Source organism: Neofelis nebulosa, chromosome 8 (genome assembly GCF_028018385.1).
Source record: "Neofelis nebulosa isolate mNeoNeb1 chromosome 8, mNeoNeb1.pri, whole genome shotgun sequence".
NCBI classification, from domain to species: domain Eukaryota; kingdom Metazoa; phylum Chordata; class Mammalia; order Carnivora; family Felidae; genus Neofelis; species Neofelis nebulosa.
The window spans coordinates 24,641,947-24,662,116 of NC_080789.1; the positions used below are offsets into that span (position 1 = coordinate 24,641,947).

General features: G+C 37.2%; 1 protein-coding gene across 4 annotated transcripts in view; it reads right to left on the reverse strand.

The window, feature by feature from the left end:
* Positions 1 to 20,170, reverse strand: part of CFAP54 (cilia and flagella associated protein 54) — a 288,646-nt gene that overhangs the window by 251,091 nt on the left and 17,385 nt on the right. For 3 of the 4 annotated variants that reach the window (XR_009265430.1, XM_058741710.1, XM_058741708.1), the window contains exons 5-9: positions 17,261 to 17,319; positions 9,614 to 9,757; positions 7,780 to 7,893; positions 7,557 to 7,658; positions 2,466 to 2,664 (exon numbers count right to left, since the gene is read on the reverse strand). Coding sequence is in view for 3 of the 4 variants with exons in the window: in XM_058741710.1 (XP_058597693.1) it covers positions 2,466 to 2,664; positions 7,557 to 7,658; positions 7,780 to 7,893; positions 9,614 to 9,757; positions 17,261 to 17,319 (618 nt within the window). In the remaining variant the exon portion in view is untranslated. The remainder of the gene's footprint in view (positions 1 to 2,465; positions 2,665 to 7,556; positions 7,659 to 7,779; positions 7,894 to 9,613; positions 9,758 to 17,260; positions 17,320 to 20,170) is intronic. The other variant, XM_058741709.1, reaches the window with a different exon arrangement.

The window sequence follows — 20,170 nt, forward strand, 5'->3', positions numbered from 1 at the left end:
GGAAGTTATCCATGACATTTTCAGTAGATGGCTGAGGACAGAGGGATGAAGGCTGTGTAAGTAGGAAGGAAAGAATTGAGAACAGTGGAAACAGAGCATTTCTGACTATAATAAAAGGAAGAAATACAGGGAGGAAGCTGAAAGAGGACATGGGATAAAGGGGCAGTTTGGATAGATTAGCCTAAAAGACTTCAAAAAGGGGGCAGTTGGGTGATTTGGTCAGTTGGGCATCCGACTCTTGGTCTCAGCTCAGGTCATGATCTCGAGATCATGAGTTTGAGCCCCACATCAGACTTTGCACTAACAGTGCAGAACCTGCTTGTGATTCTCTCTCTCCCTCTCTCTCTCTGCCCCTCCCTTGCTCACTCTCACTCTCTCTTTCTCTCAAAAAAAATAAACATTATAAATAAATAAATAAATAAATAAATAAATAAATAAATAACTTCCTTCAAATGGAAGAGAAGGAATATCCCTTCCATTTTAATGAGAGACAGTGGAAAAGATCGGTACAGGTAATAGTAAATTTTCAAGTTTGGGTGAAGAAACTCTCATCTGAGATCTTGTATTTTCCCCATGAAAAGGAGATGAGCCCAAACCGTGGACACTCACTGCCCTCAAATGGGCATACAGGTGCAGGTCCACACGCACGCACATATGTGCACACACACACACAGACACACTAAACTCACTTGAAAGTACACATGCTAAGGTCTAGGTTTTACCTCTCCTTCCAGGTAGACACTGTGGACAAGTCAGGTAACTGTTCCAAGGCAATAGAAGGTAAGTTCATGAAAAAATAAAGTTGAAAGCACAAAAACCTTGAAACAAAGACCACAAATGAAAACATCCTTTACCAGAGGAAACAGAAAAAAGGATAAGAAGTGAACACTTAAACTTAGTTTAAGTTTATTCTCTTAAGAAAATAAGATATTACTTTAGAAACATGAAGTAAGAATAAACTACTGTGAAAAAGAATCAAACAGGAACTAAGTATAAATTATTTATTGTGAAAACCAAAAATTCAATAGATGAATGGAGTAGAATAGCAAGAACCAAAGAACAAATGAGTGACCAGGAAAGTCAGATTGAAGAACCTTCTCAGAAGGCAATAGAAAGGAGTAAAGAAATTAAAATAATAAAATAAATAAGATATGGAGAGTGGATGTGATAACATCTGATGGTCCTATTAGGACCATCAGAGAATTTTTCAAAAGTAAACGTAAGGGGAAGGAACAAAGAAATAACATGAAAAATGAAAGAAAGATCTAAGCCCTCAAAGTACTTGCTATATTACAAAACCCACCCCTTGGCCTAATATAACAAAATGTGAGAATATCACAGTAAAGAGGGCATTACAAAAGCTAAATCTATAAAACAACAGGATTTAAACTGAGACATGTCTCAATACCATATGCAAGACTATGGAGAAATGTCTTTAAAATTCTAAAAGGAACCAACTTTGAAGCAAAATATTATATCCAGCTAAACTATTTCAAAGTTCTTAGAGTTTGTATTTGAGCAAAAAGAAATGAATTTAGAAACAAGTATTGAAAAATGGGAAGGATGAGGAAAAAGTTTTAATAGTATATTTATTGTCTTAAAAAGCATGGGGTGCCTGGGTGGCTCAGTCAGCTAGGTATCTGACTCTTGATTTCATCTCAGGTCATGATCTCACTGTTTGTGAGTTCAAGCCCCACATCTCGTCGTGCAAAGCCCGTTTGGGATTCTCTCCCTCTGTCTCTGCCCTCCCCTTCTCATGCATATGTGCTCTCTCTCTCTCTCTCTCTCTCTCTCTCAAAATAAATAAACAAACATTTAAAAAAAGAATAATCCTCACTTCCACATTAGGTTTATTCCAAAAATATAGGGTGGATAAAAATTAGATACGCAATCAATGTAATTTACCACACTAATAGAAATGAAATGGAAATCCATTCAATCAACTCAATAAATCCAGAAGAGGCTTCTGACGAATTTAAACAACTATTCAGGATTAAAGTCAAACAAACAAAACTCAGTAAACCAAGAATGAAAGAAACTTCCTTAATCTGAAAAAAGGCATCTAAAAAAATACTTCAGCAAACATCAAACTAATGGTAAAATGTTGAAAGCTTTCCATGTGAGATCGTGAAGGAGACAAGGATATCTGCTATCGCCATTTCCATTTCATGTTTTATTGGAGATCCTATCCAGTGCAATAAGTCAAGAAATGCAAGAAAAAAGAAATTAAAAGATTAAGAATTGGAAAGAAAGAATATAATTGTCATTATCCACAGATGATCATACACCCAAACAAATCCAAAAGAAAATCTAATAAATTATTTAAATTAGCAATTGAGTTTAGCAATATTGCTGAATTTAAGATTGATAAAAATTGGTTATCAGTTTCTTAAATGTGGAATACGATACTAAAATTTTTGTTTTTCAAGTTCTACCATAAAATGTCATTTTAACAAATTATTTACTTATTAAAAGTTCTTTTCCTGCCATAAACAGTTCTGAGACAACATCACGAACTTCTACTTCATCTGTAACAATAGGTCCAGTTTGTAGAGTACGCCTATTTGAATCAGAAAGAGCTTCTAAGACAGCCAGAAACCGGGATGCGGTGCTATCAAACATCTCATCCAACAACCGCTCTGTGACAGTACGTGGCCATGGCAACTGGAATAAAAACAAAACAAAACACACAGTCCACTTCTTTAAAGTTCTAAAATGTTTAATATTAGAAGCCAAGATAAGTAAGGCATGCTTCATTCGTGCTACAAGTGCTAAAGGAGAGAGTGGATGGCCTATGAATGAGACAGCTGCTTTTATGGTTTTCGTTTTTGAGGTGTCTCTCCAGATTCCATTAAAGTTTCTGTCATGCTGCCATTACATCAAAGACTGCTATTTCTTTATGTTTGTGTTTCCAAGGCAGCATTAAAAGGCTGTTTATTATTGTCTTTTTATTAGGGCAACATCAATCTCCATATGCCTTGTGTTACCTTAATTACAGCCTTTAGGAACTGATACTCAAACTTTAGTTGCCTAGGAATCTCTCAGGGGTGCTTTTTAGATTCACAGACCAAATCCTGAGATTCAGTGGGTCTAGGTAGAACACTTTTCATCAGCACTGCAGGAAATTCCAATGCCAAAGGTCCCTAAACCCAAATTAGAAACAATATTTTACAATATAAATAACAGGTCTCGTGGTAGTTAAATAAAGAAGAGTTGACCAGCTGTATACTAATAAGCTAATAACTGTTTGAGCCCTGTATGAATTCCCAGCCACTCTGCTTTGTATCATCCCAGAACAATTTCCCCTTCTGCCAATGGCTTGCTTCTATACTCCTCCAACAACTGATCTATTTTGTATTTAGATTACCAGTAAACAAGAGAGGTAACTCTGCTCAGCTTTTCTAGAATCCATGTCCAGTTAGAAGATACCCGTCATATTCCCCATGATTCCCCTGCTTCTCTCCTCTTTTGGGAGCAAAGTCAGAAAGGCAGAAAAACATAAACAGGGTTAAAGCTGCTTTGGACTATTTTTCCACAAACCAACTTCTCTACTCATTAGTTTCTATGCCTTTTCGATCCGTAGGTCAACTGATATGTTAAAAACCTCAGTAAAACTTGAACTTCATGCCCTTGCTTGCCTCTCTTTATTTACAAACAGAGGTAAGGGTTTCCTCTAAGATTTTTATTGTAGATTAAAACAGAGCTTTTAAAAATTATACTTAAAAGCATAATCAACTTCCTAATAATTAGAAGTATTCAAAATAAAATTATAAAACCCAAAGATTATAGTTAAATTGTTTTTAGAAATATAGAAAAACTATCAAAAAGTGAAATAGAGTACTTATCAGAGTTGTAGAAGAATACCAAGTAAACATTTTAAAATATAAATATTTAAAAAATCTATAACAAAGATTTAAGGCAATAAAAAAACAGTGGGTTGCCAAGCCAGACAAGCAAGATATTAATGTCTATAAAAGCAATGAAATCATTCAAATGTATTTTAAAAATTAAAATCTCTAGTAGATAAATGATCAAAAACTGTGGAAGATAATTCACAGAAAAAGGAAATAAAAAGAGTAATCACAAAAATATGGGAAAGGTGGATCACAGAAATAGTTAAAATAAGCCATTTTATAAAAACAGAATTATTTTAAAAATTAAGAATAATATCAAAATGATAACAGCTTGTGGTGAAATTGGTACATACAGGTTGTACCTTACGTACATATTTTGGAAATCAATTTGGGAATCTATATCAAAAGAAATAAAGATGCTTGTATCCTTTGATTCAAATCCTACACCTTGAATTTTGTCCGCAGGAAATAAAAGAAAAAAATAACATACTTGAAGATGTTGATTACTTCAATATCGATAATAACAAAGAACTGGAAACAACTAAAATTTTAAATAGTAATAAAAAATTTGACAAATTATGGTACAAAACTGCATCAAGTATATTATGCCATCTTTAAAAACATCAGGATGGTTGAGAAACTAAATGGTAAGATCCAGATTGTCTGTTCCACTTCTAAATACTATGATTTCTATGACATCTACTCCATTAGATGTATTATGCTAATTCTCCAACATAACACACTTAGCCCAGTCAAGCTTAATTTCTGTCCCCCAATAAACGTTGTTTGCTCTTGTTTCCAAGCTATGATCATGCTCTGGTCCTTAACTTAGAATGTTTTCTTCTCTTCTTCCTGTCCAGTCAAATCCTGCTCTTTACTCCAAGGCCATTCAAAAAGACAGACCTGTGACATTGCTTTTCTATATTCTACCATACTTGTAACCACAGTAGGCATTTGGTACATTCTGTTAAATGAATGAATGAAAAAATAACTAATAGCTAATACTCCTGAGGATCTATTACATGCTAGAAACATTCTAAGGGCTTTACATGTAATTCATTTAATCTCTATCATTATTTCCTTCTTAATACTTATCATAAGCAATAATTACTATACTTATTTATTATGTAATTTCTCCGTAAGAATGTAACTTCTACCTACCTTGTACATACAGCAGGTACTTTAAAAATATTTATTGAATGAATCCCAAACAGTCAATCACTAGGAGTATGGATTAGTGGTGCTTGAAAGGAATCCTTTAAAGTCAAAATGATTGGGGTGTCTGGGTGGCTCAGTCGGTTGAGCATCCGACTCTTGATTTCGGCTCGGGTCATGATCCCAGGGTTGTGGGATCAAGCCCGTTCAGCATGAAGCCTGCTTAAGATTCTCTCTCTCTCTCTCTCTCTCTCTCTCTCTCTCTCTCTCTCTCTCTCTCTCTCCCTCTGCCTCCTCTGTCCCTCTCTCCCACCCATACTCTCTCTCTCTCTCTCTCTCTAAAAGAACACAAAGCAAAACAAAACAAAAAACCAAAAATGATTAACTGTGAGTTCACAATGGACTTACAAATTCAGAGAAATGTTTTATAAAACAGATTTAATGCATATTGAAATTAATTTCTTTTATAGGCATATAATAAAGCTATTTCATATATATAGAACAGAACATTCTGCAAAATATGTCAAATACTGCAAATACTGATGACTTTTTAAAAAGGATATATTGACTATTCCCTATGGAAACTGCCAACTAAACATTACAACTTTTTTTCTAAAAAGATATACTACGGGGCGCCTGGGTGGCTCAGTCGGTTGAGCGCCGACTTCGGCTCAGGTCACGATCTCGCAGTCCGTGAGTTCGAGCCCCGCATCGGGTCCCTGTGCTGACAGCTCAGAGCCCGGAGCCTGTTTCAGATTCTGTGTCTCCCTCTCTCTGACCCTCCCCCATTCATGCTCTGTCTCTCTCTGTCTCAAAAATAAATACACGTTAAAAAAAAAAAAAATTAAAAAAATTAAAAAATAAAAAGATATACTACCAGACCTTTCCATAAAATAATCATCTTAAAGGAAACCAGAAATAGATGTGTTTTTAATGTAATGTTATACAGAATTTTAAACATTTTTCTTTGAAAATATATTTAATTTTTATACCAGGATGATTATAAAGCATAATATTATGCTAATTAATGACAATCTTATGGCTTTGGATACTTGAATTTGGTTTGCTCAGAAAAAAAAAAGTTGCTAGTCAGAAAAAAAAAAAACACTACCCCCTGCTCTCTTACAAATGCTACAGAGAGTCACTACTCAACAATACCAGATGTAGGCGGTTCCACAGCCCATCCAAGGAATTAGCTATAATTTGGAAGTCACCACCTGCACAAATTATACACCATTGGTCGGTAAGGGACACGATTTTAAAAGGATGTATGAAATGTACTTCTGGGCTCAGCAGTCAACATATCATAGTCACACTAGAAAGCTACCATGCCCAAATAATAATTGTATTTAGATATTACGATTTAAGAGAAAAAATAAATAAATAATTGCTCCTAAATGTTATAAGAAGAAATGAGTTAAGAGAGCAGCAGTTATTGGAGTAGTGAGAAAGCACTGAACCAGAGACCTGGGGTCTGCTTCCAGTGCTGCCACTAGCTGCCTCTGTGACCTTGAGGCCATAATTTAAATACTCTGGGATTTATTTTCCCATATGTAATAGGAAAGGACTGAATCAGATGATTTCTTAAGTTCTTCTCAGGTTCTGAGAGTCTACCACTCTCCTGTCAGAAACTGCTCATCTTCCCCCTCACTTTCATTTTCAGTCCCTACAAAGAAGTTCACAGAAGAATTTACAGTTATCTACAACAGCTTCAAAGAAAAAAAAAAAAAAAAAAAGAACTGAGCCTTAAGAGATAGTGAGATTCAGAAAAGCAAGGGCAAGACAGTGGGAGAAGGAAATGGCAGGAGGGAGAAAGGGCAGAGGGCCCCAAAAGGCAGAACTGTGTCCCAGTCTCCATCCCCAACAGCCCTAGCGCTGCTGGTCAAACACACTTGTGGCCAGGAAAGCCATGTGATGAGTTTGAACATGTGAGTAGAGACTGCTGTCCCTTCCATGCTGGGCATTATTGCCTGCACAAGATTCTCCAGAGCTTTCTCATATCCCCCATGGCAGAATGACCAGCAATTTTTGAAATGAGGGCTTCTGCTCAATTTGGCCCTGAGTGGCAGTCATGAGCACAGCCCCCTGATAACTATAATAAGTATGATGCCAGTGGGAAATAAACAGTTATTGTAAGTCACTGAGATATGGGGGTTGTTTATTGCTATGGTGTAGCCTTGCTCAAAAACAATCCCAAAGGTGCCTCCACCTTCTCTCCAACCTCAGAGGCCCCTAAGCCAACAACAAGGAGTCAAAGACAAAGGTCACTGTGGCACCACTCAAAGTGTGTACATTTGAACCTTTCCCAGGCTCTTCTGCCTCTTGCCCTTTAAAGTTGCAAAAGTGGGATTGTGTGAAGGCACAAAAGCTTTAAGAAAGGGATGAAGTGAGGCCGTGCCCACAGTGGGAAGGCATTCTTCTATTTGCCACTGGTGCAGGGAACAGGGTGCAGGATTTAATACTGAGTGACCAGACCTAAAAGATAGATGGTTAACACAAATACACTGCAAAAAGAGTCTGAACAAGAGAAGACGTTCTTAGACTTACAGTTTGAGCTTCCCTTAGGTTCACTCTTATCTTTGGTCTAAACAAACCTTTGTGTTTCCTTCTAGATTCAAATACTCCTCTTTTGAAGATCATCACTGCCATCTATCTCAAAAAGAAGATAAATATGAGGTAACAATGGGATGCACTTCTCAACCACTAATATTATGTACTTAATCAACTGTATAGTGCAGTCAATTTCTTTTATTTCATGAAATGTTTATACCTTTATGGTGGCCTCTCTATAGTATCTTCTGGATTCTTCCTGCGATTGTGAGGAACTCATTAATTCCAGTTGCCTTAACTCATCAATTTTAGCTAAAGCACGCCGAGCAAATGCCTATGCACGATTAAAAAAATTAATTCATAATAAGTGAGAGTATAGTGATCAAAAATGCATCAAAACCGTATGTTTTATTCTCCCAGATATTTGATTTAATTGGTGAATTAAACTCTGTTGATGCTAACTCCTTACAACACTGTAAGTATATCATCAATCATTTCCTACAAGCATCCCCAAATTCTGCAGGTCTAAAGTCAATAAACTGTCAGATATGCTAACTTTATGAATCAAGAAAATCAAAAAAATAAGGAAAGCCAAATTCTGTAGCTTCATATAGATTATCACTTTTCTGTCATTGCATACACACGTGCACACACACACACACACACACACACACATAAACACACGCCCCTCTGCAGTGCTCTACCCTAAATCTTAACCTTCTTACTAAAGCATGCTGTATTATGCATTCAACTATTCACTTTGTCCACTAAATTGTGAGGCCCTTTAAGGATCTTATTTATTTTTGTATCTCTGGTAGCCAGCATGTAGGAAGTATTTATTAATATCTGAGGGAAAAAAGGAAGGAAGGAAGGAAGCCTGCTTATTTAATCAGGTCACCATTATTATAATTCTCTAGAGATAGTAACAAAACAGGTCAATTTATGTAATTTATTTTACCATTTCTTTGAAATACGTTATCTATAATTTATAATTTTTTCCTGAAGACACTTCCAGACATAATAACATACATGAACAGTTAAATTTTCCAATAAGGAAGAATTCCAATAGGAATCAAACAGTCAAAACTATGTATATGTTCCATTCGCCAACAATTCTAATAGCTACAGAAATATGCCACCCCTAGTACACTATAACTAACTGTACATGTATGGTGAGTAGTTTCTAGAATACATCCTGGGCTAGAAAATGTCTCCCACAAGGGTTATACTAGGCTATTCAGGATGGGCCACTACCATCCAATCCCTCAGAATTAGTTTGGGCAGGAAAAACCAAATGTAAAGGAGCCATTAACTGGCCAGATGATTGTGAACAGGATACGAAAAAAGATTTGTATAACCATAAAGCTCTGTCCTGCTCAGACTTCCAGCCAAGAGGTTAAGTGAAGGCTGAAATCCTCTGCACTCACCAGACCATATACACTGGTGCAGGGATGTGCTGGCCTATGGGAAGGGGTGCCTACTTCTAATTCTCACCAAGCCCTCATCCACTGACAAGCTAAGTACCATGTACTGTAGAAAAGGGTGCTTTTCATTTACACAGAGGTACCACATAGGCTAATAGAAACCCCTAAAAGTTAAGTTACATTTCAAGTATTCGGTCTAAAAGATGTACAGGAAAAGAAGAAAAACAAAAAAAGGGGGGGGGGTGTATTAAATGACATCTGGAAGCAGAGAAAAGCAAGACAAATGGATTGCAGGGGGCATAGAATGCAAAACTAAATAGGGAAGAAGAGTGACTTGTGTGAAAGAATTCAACGGGGAAGGAAAGATACCAGAAATCTTATTCAGAAAAGGGTCCAAGGAGGTGGAAGTGAACAAAGAGCAAAGGAGAGAGCAGAATGTAGAGCAAGAGATCAATAGAACAGGGAAGCCAAGCACATTTCTGCAGGTACACCCTGGGACTTCCGTCTTTGCTCCACTCTAATTCTTCAGGTTTTGTCTGTCTGTGTTTGTGTTGCTGGGCATCTGAACAAGAAAATGCTAATGACTTGTAATTTTCGATACTGGGATGCTGAGAATGACAAGTGGCCTACCTCTGCATGAACACCAGCTTGGCAGTCATAATAGCACTGGCAGACGGCAGTGTAAAGAGTAGCCCGCCACGTCAGGTACCTGACAGACAGGAGCGGGACCGAGAACTCCATACACATACTGGCCCACAGGAGGTATTCCAAGGCCTGAGGAAGAAAGAGCACATTCAAGTAAATTTTCATTTTAAGCTAATAATGATGATTTTTATCTAATATAATCAAACTATAAGTTGTGAGCACAAGTTGCTGACTACTTAAACCAAAAATACCATAAATAGTGAGTCAAGAAAAAACAAGCATTTAAAAAGAAAATAATTTAAAGAATTCAAAATCTCAAGTGAGTCATTTTAGAATATCTTCCTTCTTAGCTACTAAAGTCCTATGAAGCCAGCTTGTTTTTATCTATATTTATCAAGTGTCAATAGCAGTCTAGGAGCTAATTCTAACAATGCAATTGTTATTACCTGGCCTGGAACCAATGCATGTTTCTGAAAATCAGCTAGTATAGCAGGGTAGGGGAGATGGAAAAGGCTTCCTCTCCAGCGCCTGTGATACTTAGTAGAAACAGTCCAATATTGAGTCAAATAGACCTGGGCTTCCATCCTAATTTTATCACCTAGTATCTGTGTCATTTTACCTCTCCAGACCTCATTTTTTTTTTTCATCTGAAAATAGGTATTTTAGCACATGGTAGCAGTGCTGTTACGGAGAAGGAAACAATGCACATGACATTCTAGGATGCTATTTGGCACACTGTAAGCACCCCATAAATGGTGCCTATTACCAGGTACAACTTGAAACAAAATGGTGGGGAAAGATCATCATGGTCATTGGCCTGTTGTAGGAATATATGCTTTCCCTCAACCACTGGTAATTCTTTTTATTCTTTATGTCCCTTTTTGGACATACTCCTCCTACAAACTCTATACCAGGAAACACTACTTGACTATACGTATCCTGTAGTTAAAAATTTTCTATCTTTTTCTTTCTTCAAAACTATTCCAAAAGCTCAAAAGTTAATTTGATTATATTACCTTTCATTTGATTGAACATAAAGAATTTCATCTATGTTCCTCATGTAAATGTAAAAAACGTTACTGAGATGAAAATAAGAATCTGTGCCAAAAATCTCAGAATTTAAAATTCTAAATTGTATCCATGGAAATATTGACCTTGACCAAGCAAGTCCTCACATGCCTCCCTAGACTATGAGGATACTTCCTCACTTGTCTCCCTGTCTTCGGTCTCACTCAACGCTTGTTCTTCTCATATACCCCCTTCCTTATATATTTTATATAATATATCCACCAAAATTACCTTTCTTTTTTTTAATGTTTATTTATTTAAGTAATTTCTGCACCCAATGTGGGACTCGAACCCATGACCCCGAGATCAAGAGTCACATGTTCTTCCAACTAAGCCAACCAGGTGGCCCCAAAATTAGCTTTCTAAAATGCAAATTGGGCTGTCTAATTGTGTTTAGAATACTCCCATGGCTCCCTATTGCCTATACAGTGAAGTACAACCCTATCTAGGGCACACACACACACACCATTCATTACCTAGTCCCTGCCTTCTCCTCCCTCCATTACTCTTGATCCTACGTCATATACTTAAAGCTACTCCAAAATGCTTTCCATTCCACAAAACATCTTAGTGGCCCAAATACACATGTCTTTGCTTACCCTGTTCTCTTCTTCACCCACCCCATATGACCAAGCTGAAACACTACCTCCATGACTAGCAGTGTTACCTTGGACAATTTATTTAAACTCCATGTGTCAAGGTTCTTCATCTGCAAGATAGGTATAATGACTATCTTATAAGATTGTTTGAGGATTAATTGAGTTAATAGAGGCTAAATGCTTAGAACACATTACACACATAAGTGTTCACTCTGGTGACCACAGTGAAGAAAGAGAAAGTGGAGCAGGAGAGGGTGGAGGAACAAGATAAGGAAGGGAAAGAGAACAGTTGTTGAAGACTCTCCCAATGTCCCTAGAGAGAAATGACTATTGCCTTATTTCCATCTATACCATAATTGCATTATGGGTGTGCATAATTCATATATACATATATACACATATATATGTATATATCTATACATATATACATAATACATATATACATATATACATATATATACGTATATATATATATAATTTATATAAATGTTTATGTACATATATATTTTACATTTAGTTGCACTAATATGCTCACATGTGTGTGATTCCAAAACTAGACTGTAATCTCTTTGAAAATAGGAATAGCACCATTATTAGATATCACCAGCATCTAGAGGAGTACCAGGTGCATAGCAGATATTCCCAAGTGCTATTAAATGAATTCAATGAACAGCCTTAAAGTCAGCAGAACCAACTGCAGGAGACTAACAAGTATTCAAGATTCTCAAGAAAATGATGATAATAAATGTGAACGATGGAATAAAGTCCTTCTTCCAATAACAAATTCGGCCTTCAATAATTGAGGAAGTAATTAAGGAAAAATATGTCTATAAAAGTCAAACCCACCTTGAAAAGACAAATCATCAAAATGATCCAGGAGCTTCATATGTATAAAGCAAACCCACCAGACTGACGTAGTATTTAATAATACAAATAGATAAAACACTGATAACATTCAGACCCTATTTCCATCTCTGGAGCTGTCAAAGGCAGTATATACAACACATGTGCAAGCATCTTAGTGTTCTCATCTAAGAGAAAGAAATCTGAAAGTCCAGAATTCTCCCCTGCCTAGTCAGTTCTGATTCCAGAGGAAAAGAGAGTGCTGGAAGTAGATCAGAGTTTGACACAGAATCGTAATAGTCTTGGTTATCCACTAAGCTCATCCCACTGGAGTGTAAATTCACTTAGGAAAGGGACCTTGCTGGTCTTGTTCACCACCATATCCCCATCTCCTAAAACTACCTGGCATGTAATAGTAAATATTACATAAATATTTGTTGACTGATCATCATTAAAAAGTTTCAGTTAATGGTGCCAAATATGGAATTATGCCAAGTATTCATAGAATCAAAGGGCCCAAAGCCTATCCAATTTCATGCCCACCAACATCACTGGCACCACCACCTGATGTCCTATACCTTCCCTGCCCCAGAGTTCTCACCTCTAGTAACAAAGAATGTGCCACATGGTATCAGAAGACAATTCTAAATATGAAAAGTGCTTCATTAATGAAATGAACCATCCTGATATACCTTCAGGGCCTCGGTCCTAGTTACACCTTCTGGAATAGCACAATACCACCCCAAACTCACTTCCAAGTTACAGCCTTCCAAGACCTGAAAAACACCTATGCTTCCTGTCTTCTCTCCCAGCTCTCTCTCCAGGATAAACATTCCTGGGTGCTTTTATATATCCCAGACCTGCTCTTCCCTTCTCCATCATGGTTAGTCTCCTGTGGCTTTGCTCCAGGTTGCCAATGTCCTTTAGAGTGATGACTTCTCCACAGTTAAATGAAACTTTTGGTCCCTGTTTCTGGACACTACGTCTCTACGTAGTGTCCGGGGGTCCGTAAGTGTCCGTAGTGTCCGTAAGTGGGTCCGGGGTTGCTTTATTGCTGCTTTTGCTGCTGTTGTTGTTTGCTAACCTTGCTGAACTGTGAACTGATGTGGAATTAACAGTCATCAAAACTGGAGTTTTCTCACATCTGTAGCACAAAAATCTCATTGTGGATTTTTTCATTTGGAGTGTTGCAATTTGGGGAGTATGAGATTAAACCATGTATAAATTTTTCCCTTTTAAACTCACATGTCTTTTCAAAACCCTGTTGGGATTCCTGATGTTAGAAATTTCACATTTCAGGGGCGCCTGGGTGGCGCAGTCGGTTAAGCGTCCGACTTCAGCCAGGTCACGATCTCGCGGTCCGTGAGTTCGAGCCCTGCGTCAGGCTCTGGGCTGATGGCTCGGAGCCTGGAGCCTGTTTCCGATTCTGTGTCTCCCTCTCTCTCTGCCCCTCCCCCGTTCATGCTCTGTCTCTCTCTGTCCCAAAAATAAATAAAAAACGTTGAAAAAAAAAATTAAAAAAAAAAAAAAAGAAATTTCACATTTCAAAATAAAAATAGCTTCAGTCACTAATTGCTCACATTATATTTGAGTTCATATTCAGACTTAGAATAAAACACCCCAATCACATATTTTAGTGCCCCAAGGGACCTTAAAAGTGACCTAATCTAACTCCAATAGGCTAAACTGCTTGTAAGCAACAGAGCTGAGACTAGAATTCAGGTCTTTAGACTTACAAGCACAGCAGCGTTCCTTCCACCACATTGGGGCAGCCTTGAAAAAGCGGGAGTTCTGAAAATCCATCATTCCACTTGGGGTTCTGGAAAACTGTCATTCAGGTTTAAAGATGAAGAGCCATTTCAAAAAAAACTTTTAAAAAACCACAAATCTTGATTTGTAGCTTTTTTTCTTGCTCTCAAAAGCTAGGAAGAACTATTTCTATTAATTTAAAAAAGAATGATTTCAGTAGAACCGCTTTCTTCATAAGGGAAAAATATTTTTGAAAAATGCAGTGAGAAGAGCCCAGCAAGAGCATGGTTCAGAGGTTGGGCAGGAAACATACACACAATTAGTCAGCTCAGCCACAGGACGGCACTGCAGCATCATTTATACCAGCGCAGATCATTGGAGGAAGACAACACCTGGAGGCATTTCAAAGTTTGGGTTTGAAGTTTATGTAATGGCACATGGAATGATTTGACAATAATTGTTCAAGCCGCAGATTTTACTAAACTATTTCAATTTTATAGTAAAATGAAACAGATATCAACTGTAAGGATGAATATATATTCTACTGTATTCTTTAATGTTTGCTGAGTACTGTGCTACAATTTTAAATGCCTCAGAAGAAACTAGATTATACCATAAATGAAAGTGAAGTTGTCATATATCTTTAGGGAAAGAGGCTTCAGAAACCTGGTCTCCCTCCATTCCTTGAGGTTTTGCTGGTGGCCTGAGCACCAAAGCAAGTGTTTCCCATTTAGGGAAGAGCCCCTGGTCAGTCCTGGTCTTCAGAACATCTTAAGGAATACAGAGTCATGTCAAAAACTAGTAGCCCTCCTACACGGCTCCTCCATTTGAGTAGGTGAACCAAAATAGGATGGGTCATGACATGGTTAAATTTAGTCAATAGGCAATCACTTTTCTTTTTTTTTTTCTTTTCTTTAAATTTTAATGTTTATTGATCTTAGAGAGAGAGAGAGACAGACAGACAGAGTGTGAGCAAGGCAGGAGCAGAGAGAGAGAGGGAGACACAGAATCTGAAACAGGCTCCAGGCTCTGAGCCATCAGCACAGAGCCCGACGCGGGGCTCGAACTCACGGACTGCGAGATCATGACCTGAGCCGAAGTCAGGCAAACCGACTGAGCCACCCAGGCGCCCCAGGCAATCACTTTTCTAATGGTGTTGAGTGTCAGTATGGTGTAGTATTGGCCTTAGCTACACCTCTAACTAAATGTGAGACATTGAGCCTCAGCTTCTTCATCTTTAAGATGAAGTTAATAATAGCACCTGTCTCAAAGTGGTGGTGTGAGGATTAAATTAGATAATATGTGAAGAAAGTGCTCAGAAGCATACCTGATAAATGGTAGGCATTCATTCAATAAATGATGATGATGATATTGCCCACCTCATAAGACAATACTGAGCATTATATATGCCCTTCACACAGACCTAACACATAGTAGAGATTCAATAATAATAACAAATGGTAGCCATTATGCCTAGATCCTATAGGAATAGGAGTTTAGATTGCTCTGGGGTGACACGGGAAAAGCCTGAGGATCCCATGTCTATTTCTCTTTCTGTTGTATGCTATAACAGACTTGAATTCTAAAATTGCTGCAGAATAGGGATCCCTCATACCCAGAAGCACTCAGATGTGGCTGAACCTCCAAGGACTTGTCCCCATTAAATGGACCCATAAAGTTCATTTATAGCCTCAGCTCAGGAATCAACTCACCAGCTGAGGGCTTGGGAATTTCTAGATGAAAATTATTAATTTCCTTGAAACTTATTATAGTGAACAAACTGGAAGAATCTCATTCCAATCTTCAAGTGCTAACTGTACAACTACCCACCACCCCAAATTTCTTGCATCTCTCACTTGCCCCCATTCCTATCCCACAAGACTCGGGCCATAGAACTGTCCTCCTCCAGCCCTTATTTTGTCAGACAAAAGCTCAAGTTCAATAAGGGGGAGAGGAGATGTCTTACATCGGATCTGAATAAGAAATCATTTTAAGATGACTGTGACATTAAACTAAAATTCTCTCAGCATTAACAAGCACAAACACTAACAGTTAAGTTTTGGCACAGATGTCTCTGCCCTTCAAGGCTCTGGCAGACAAATGCTGTAGCAGACCAAACTATGATGGTTCTGTGAAGCAGTATTTGTTGCTACAGCAATTGCAACAGGAGTATGCAAATTCTCTTTAGGAAATCATCTGGAACTGAATGCAGAATTGTTGGAATAGTGTGTAGGCCACATTTACATTATTCATGAGACAGTCTCCCTTCATTTTAATTTACATTCAAAATGCTGGCACAGAGCTTGCTCAAGTCACTGTCAGTAATAGAGCTTTTAAATTTGAGGAACAAAACAGAGAGAACACATAATTAATGTTATGCACTGAGCATGCAAGCATCTTTTCTTCCATTTGTATTTTTTAAGAATTGTCAAATTTTAAGATACTTGGGTTATATTTTGAAGAAATAAATTTTTTAAAAAAAAGTATCTGACCTGAGTGTTAGAATATTCAGCATAAGGTTTTGCATGCAGGAAAGAAAAATAAAGCAGGAATGTTTCAGAAACCAGAAACAATTCAAGCATGGTCTCAACAGGAGTATATTCTCCCTTCTTAGGCTATATTCTAATGACCGGACACTGACACAGGGAATAAATATGTCTCCTACACACAAAAGTGCTACCAACATTGAAGGGAAGTCAATAGAAGGGTCAGCCACTTCCTCAAGCTAAAACTGAGCAGTAAGTTCTAGTAAGTGAGATTCTTCTTATGAAATAAAGGCCCCTTCCCCTCAGCTCATGACTGGGCCAATGGTTAGGTGTACATTCATTCACCCAACTAGCAGGTGGGCCATAAGTAAAGTCCAAGCTGTTCAAGGAGAACAAAGTCCAAACTCCATAGCATCATACATAAACAGGGTAACCATAGTTTATTATCCAAACCAGAACACTTTAAAGAGTGAAAGGGAGCACTATTAATAATTACTCCAGGAAAACAGACATAAACCAGGACTGTCCTGGCAAGCCAGGATGCATGGTCACCCTACCTAAAGATATAGTTACCAGAGGGATGTTCAGTATCAAGTTGACAAGTAATGACTAATCTGAGTGACTGAGAACACTGGAGATTACCTATCAATTTTAGGAATTCTTTCTTTTTTTTTTTTTCATTAATACGGTATTGTCTTTTTTTAGATTTTTATTTTTACAGATGGTCATGTTAAAGTAAAAGTATGAACAGTAAAACTATATAATATATACTTATTAACTTTTATTATATAATCCACTGATTTCCTTTGTTTAGCATTCAATGCTAACAAAAGTCTTGAGAAAAACAGGAAATACAAGGCAAGATATTTTGTCAGTGAATTTCATACCTTGGAAGACTGACCTATGATCATCAGTTTTCTGCAAATGGTGTAAATGTAAATGGTACCTAGATGAAGAAAAAGACTGTTAACATGTTTTATAGTTAAATAATGGCAATTTTATATTCCAATTTCTGTTGTTTAAGTCTGTAGTCCCTAAAACAAGTGATCTCATGAGAAAGTCTGATAATAGAGTTTATAATCGTTACAATTTTTTTGTAACTTGCAGCCAAATCATTAAAAGAACTAATTTGAACATATTTTAAGTAAGTTGCCACAGGAATCTTTTAGTCTCATTTGAAAGGAAGCATAAGTTTTGAAATATATTGAACAAAGGAATATTTTAGTAGCATAATTTAGGTACCGTGTGGTTTTATTAATTCATACAAAATGCTGTTGGTTCCCATGGCTTCCCTATGATTGAAAAACTAAAGATTTATCTCCAAATGAGATTAGAATACATCTTTAATCAAAATAGCATAATACTAAGCAAAGAAACTCATGAAAATTTAAAATCAAAACATATAATTTATTTATTTTTTATTTATTTGCAGTGTCATATAATATTTGCCCCATTATTAAGGTATAAGCACTCCAGTGAAAAACAGCATTTCCAACTTGTATTTAAAGTATGATATTTTTTTTTGTCAGGTCATTAATTAAATACCAGAAGCTAGAAAACTGGCAGAGTTGGAGCAGGAATGGGGAACAACATCACCAGACATCTCTCTATATACAAAGGACATTATCGTGCTATAAACATACCCCAAAGATGGTAACATACCTTTAAAAGGCATGTAATTATAATGACAAGTAGTCTAAATATTTTCTATAAAATATCTGATCTAAAATGCACAACCATCAAAATTCAACAGTTATGAATCCATGTTTGCACTTAAACTTTAAGAGCTTCTGAGAAAACAGCATCTGCTTCAAAACACACACCACTTGATTAAAATACCCTTGTAAGCATAGCATAATAACCATTAATTATATAAGTCAATAACAAAAATATTGAATAAACTTTAATTTTTTAACGTTTATTTTTGAGAGAGAGAGAGAGAGAGAGTGAGCGAGTGGGGGAGGAAGAGAGAGAGAGGAAGACACAGAATCCAAAGCAGGCTCCAACTGTCAGCATAGAGCCCGACGAGGGGCTCGAACTCATGAACCGCGAGATCATGACCTGAGCCAAAGTCAGACACTTAACCGACTGAACCACCCAGGTGCCCCAAATAAACTTTTAAACACTTACAGCACCATAAACTTTATAGAGAATGCAATAGGTCCTTAACATTTAAGGACTCAGCCTTCTCAGTGTGACTGCTCCCAGGCCATGGAATTAGTTATTTCACAGAAGATGCACCAGGGAAGAAACCAGTTGGCTAGTAACAGCTCAAGCCCAGCATTCTTATCTCAAGTGGTTTTTGTTTACCTTTACCCTTAATCTTTAAAAATGAAACTGTGTAATAGTGTTTCTTCATTTTAAAAAAGTCACCAAGTAAGGATACCCACAGCAAATTCATGCCTCTCCACAAAACATGTGATTCAGGTGGGAGCCAGGAACCTGGGTAAACATGTCAGTAACGGGAACTGGGGAATTTCAAAAGACCTCAGGAGACTGCCCTCAAGAATGACAAGGGCCCTCTGTCCTTTAAAAATGTGATTTTAACCTTTCCAGCCCTAATATGTCCTGACTTATAACTGAATCCTTCTTTGATGGTTCAGGTTCTTGGCATGGCTCACAAATTCCCACTGCAGAAGTCTGACAGGGAGAGTAAACGATATAAAATGGAAGACGGGTGAAATCTCAGGATACCTCTGAAAGTTTGTTTTGTTCTATTTTTAACTAAATCCCTAATATGAGTTTATTGCCTTGTCATGTGACTCCTTTTCATCAAAGACAGCCACCACCAAAATAATCTTACTATGTGAGGGTTGAATGAGCTGGGTTCAGGTTGGTTGTGAAGTAAGGTATTATGCAATAGTCACACACCCAGTTAGAGTTTGTGAAAGAACCAAAATTGGTTAACTATCTTAAGAAACCAAGAGTGTGTATGCATAATAGTCAATTAAAAGGAAAGAGAATCAGTGTTAATGTCTAACAGAAAAGGTGAAATGTATTTTTGATAAATTGACTGTAGGTCAATTTATTTTTCTTTAAACTCCAAACTTATTTTAAAACTACAAGGTCTTAGCACTTGTTAATCTCCCAGCTGGAATGCCCTTCCCCCAAATATCCAGATGTCTCAGTCAGGTGTTTACTCAAACGTCATCTCGTCATCTCCGTGAGGCCTTCCTTGACCCTGTTTACAATAGCTGCCCAGCTCCAGCCCCGCCTCTTTTCTCCCTATCCCCTTCTTGGCTTTACTTTTCTCCATAGTACTCATCACTATCTAACACACCATTTAATTTTGATTTATCATCTCCCTGAAGCATTATGTAAGCAGGAGAACAGGGTTTTTGTCTGTTGTCCACTCCTGTGTCCCTAGCACTTAGAACAATGCTCAGCCCTTAATAACTTTGAGGTGAGTTAATTAAAACAGGGATAGTAGTCAGCAAAACTAAGTATATGTATCTCCCACAACCCAGCAATCCTACTCATGTACATAAACCCCAAAAAACGCTAACTTAGGTTTATAAAAAAGACACATGTAAAAATATTCATTGTAGAATAATTTATGCAATTATAGAGGTAGAGCAAACCAGGTGCCCATCCCGAGGGGTGTATGAATATCTGGAACACAATTCAACATGCAGAATTAACCAACTAGATTTACACATAGGAAACTGGTCAGGTTCTAAAACCATAGGACTGAGTAAAAAAAAATTTTAGGAAACAGAATAAAATCTAGAGCATGATACCATATGTATAAAGAAAAAGCACATATCTAGTAAAGGTATGTAGAAGATACAGAAATT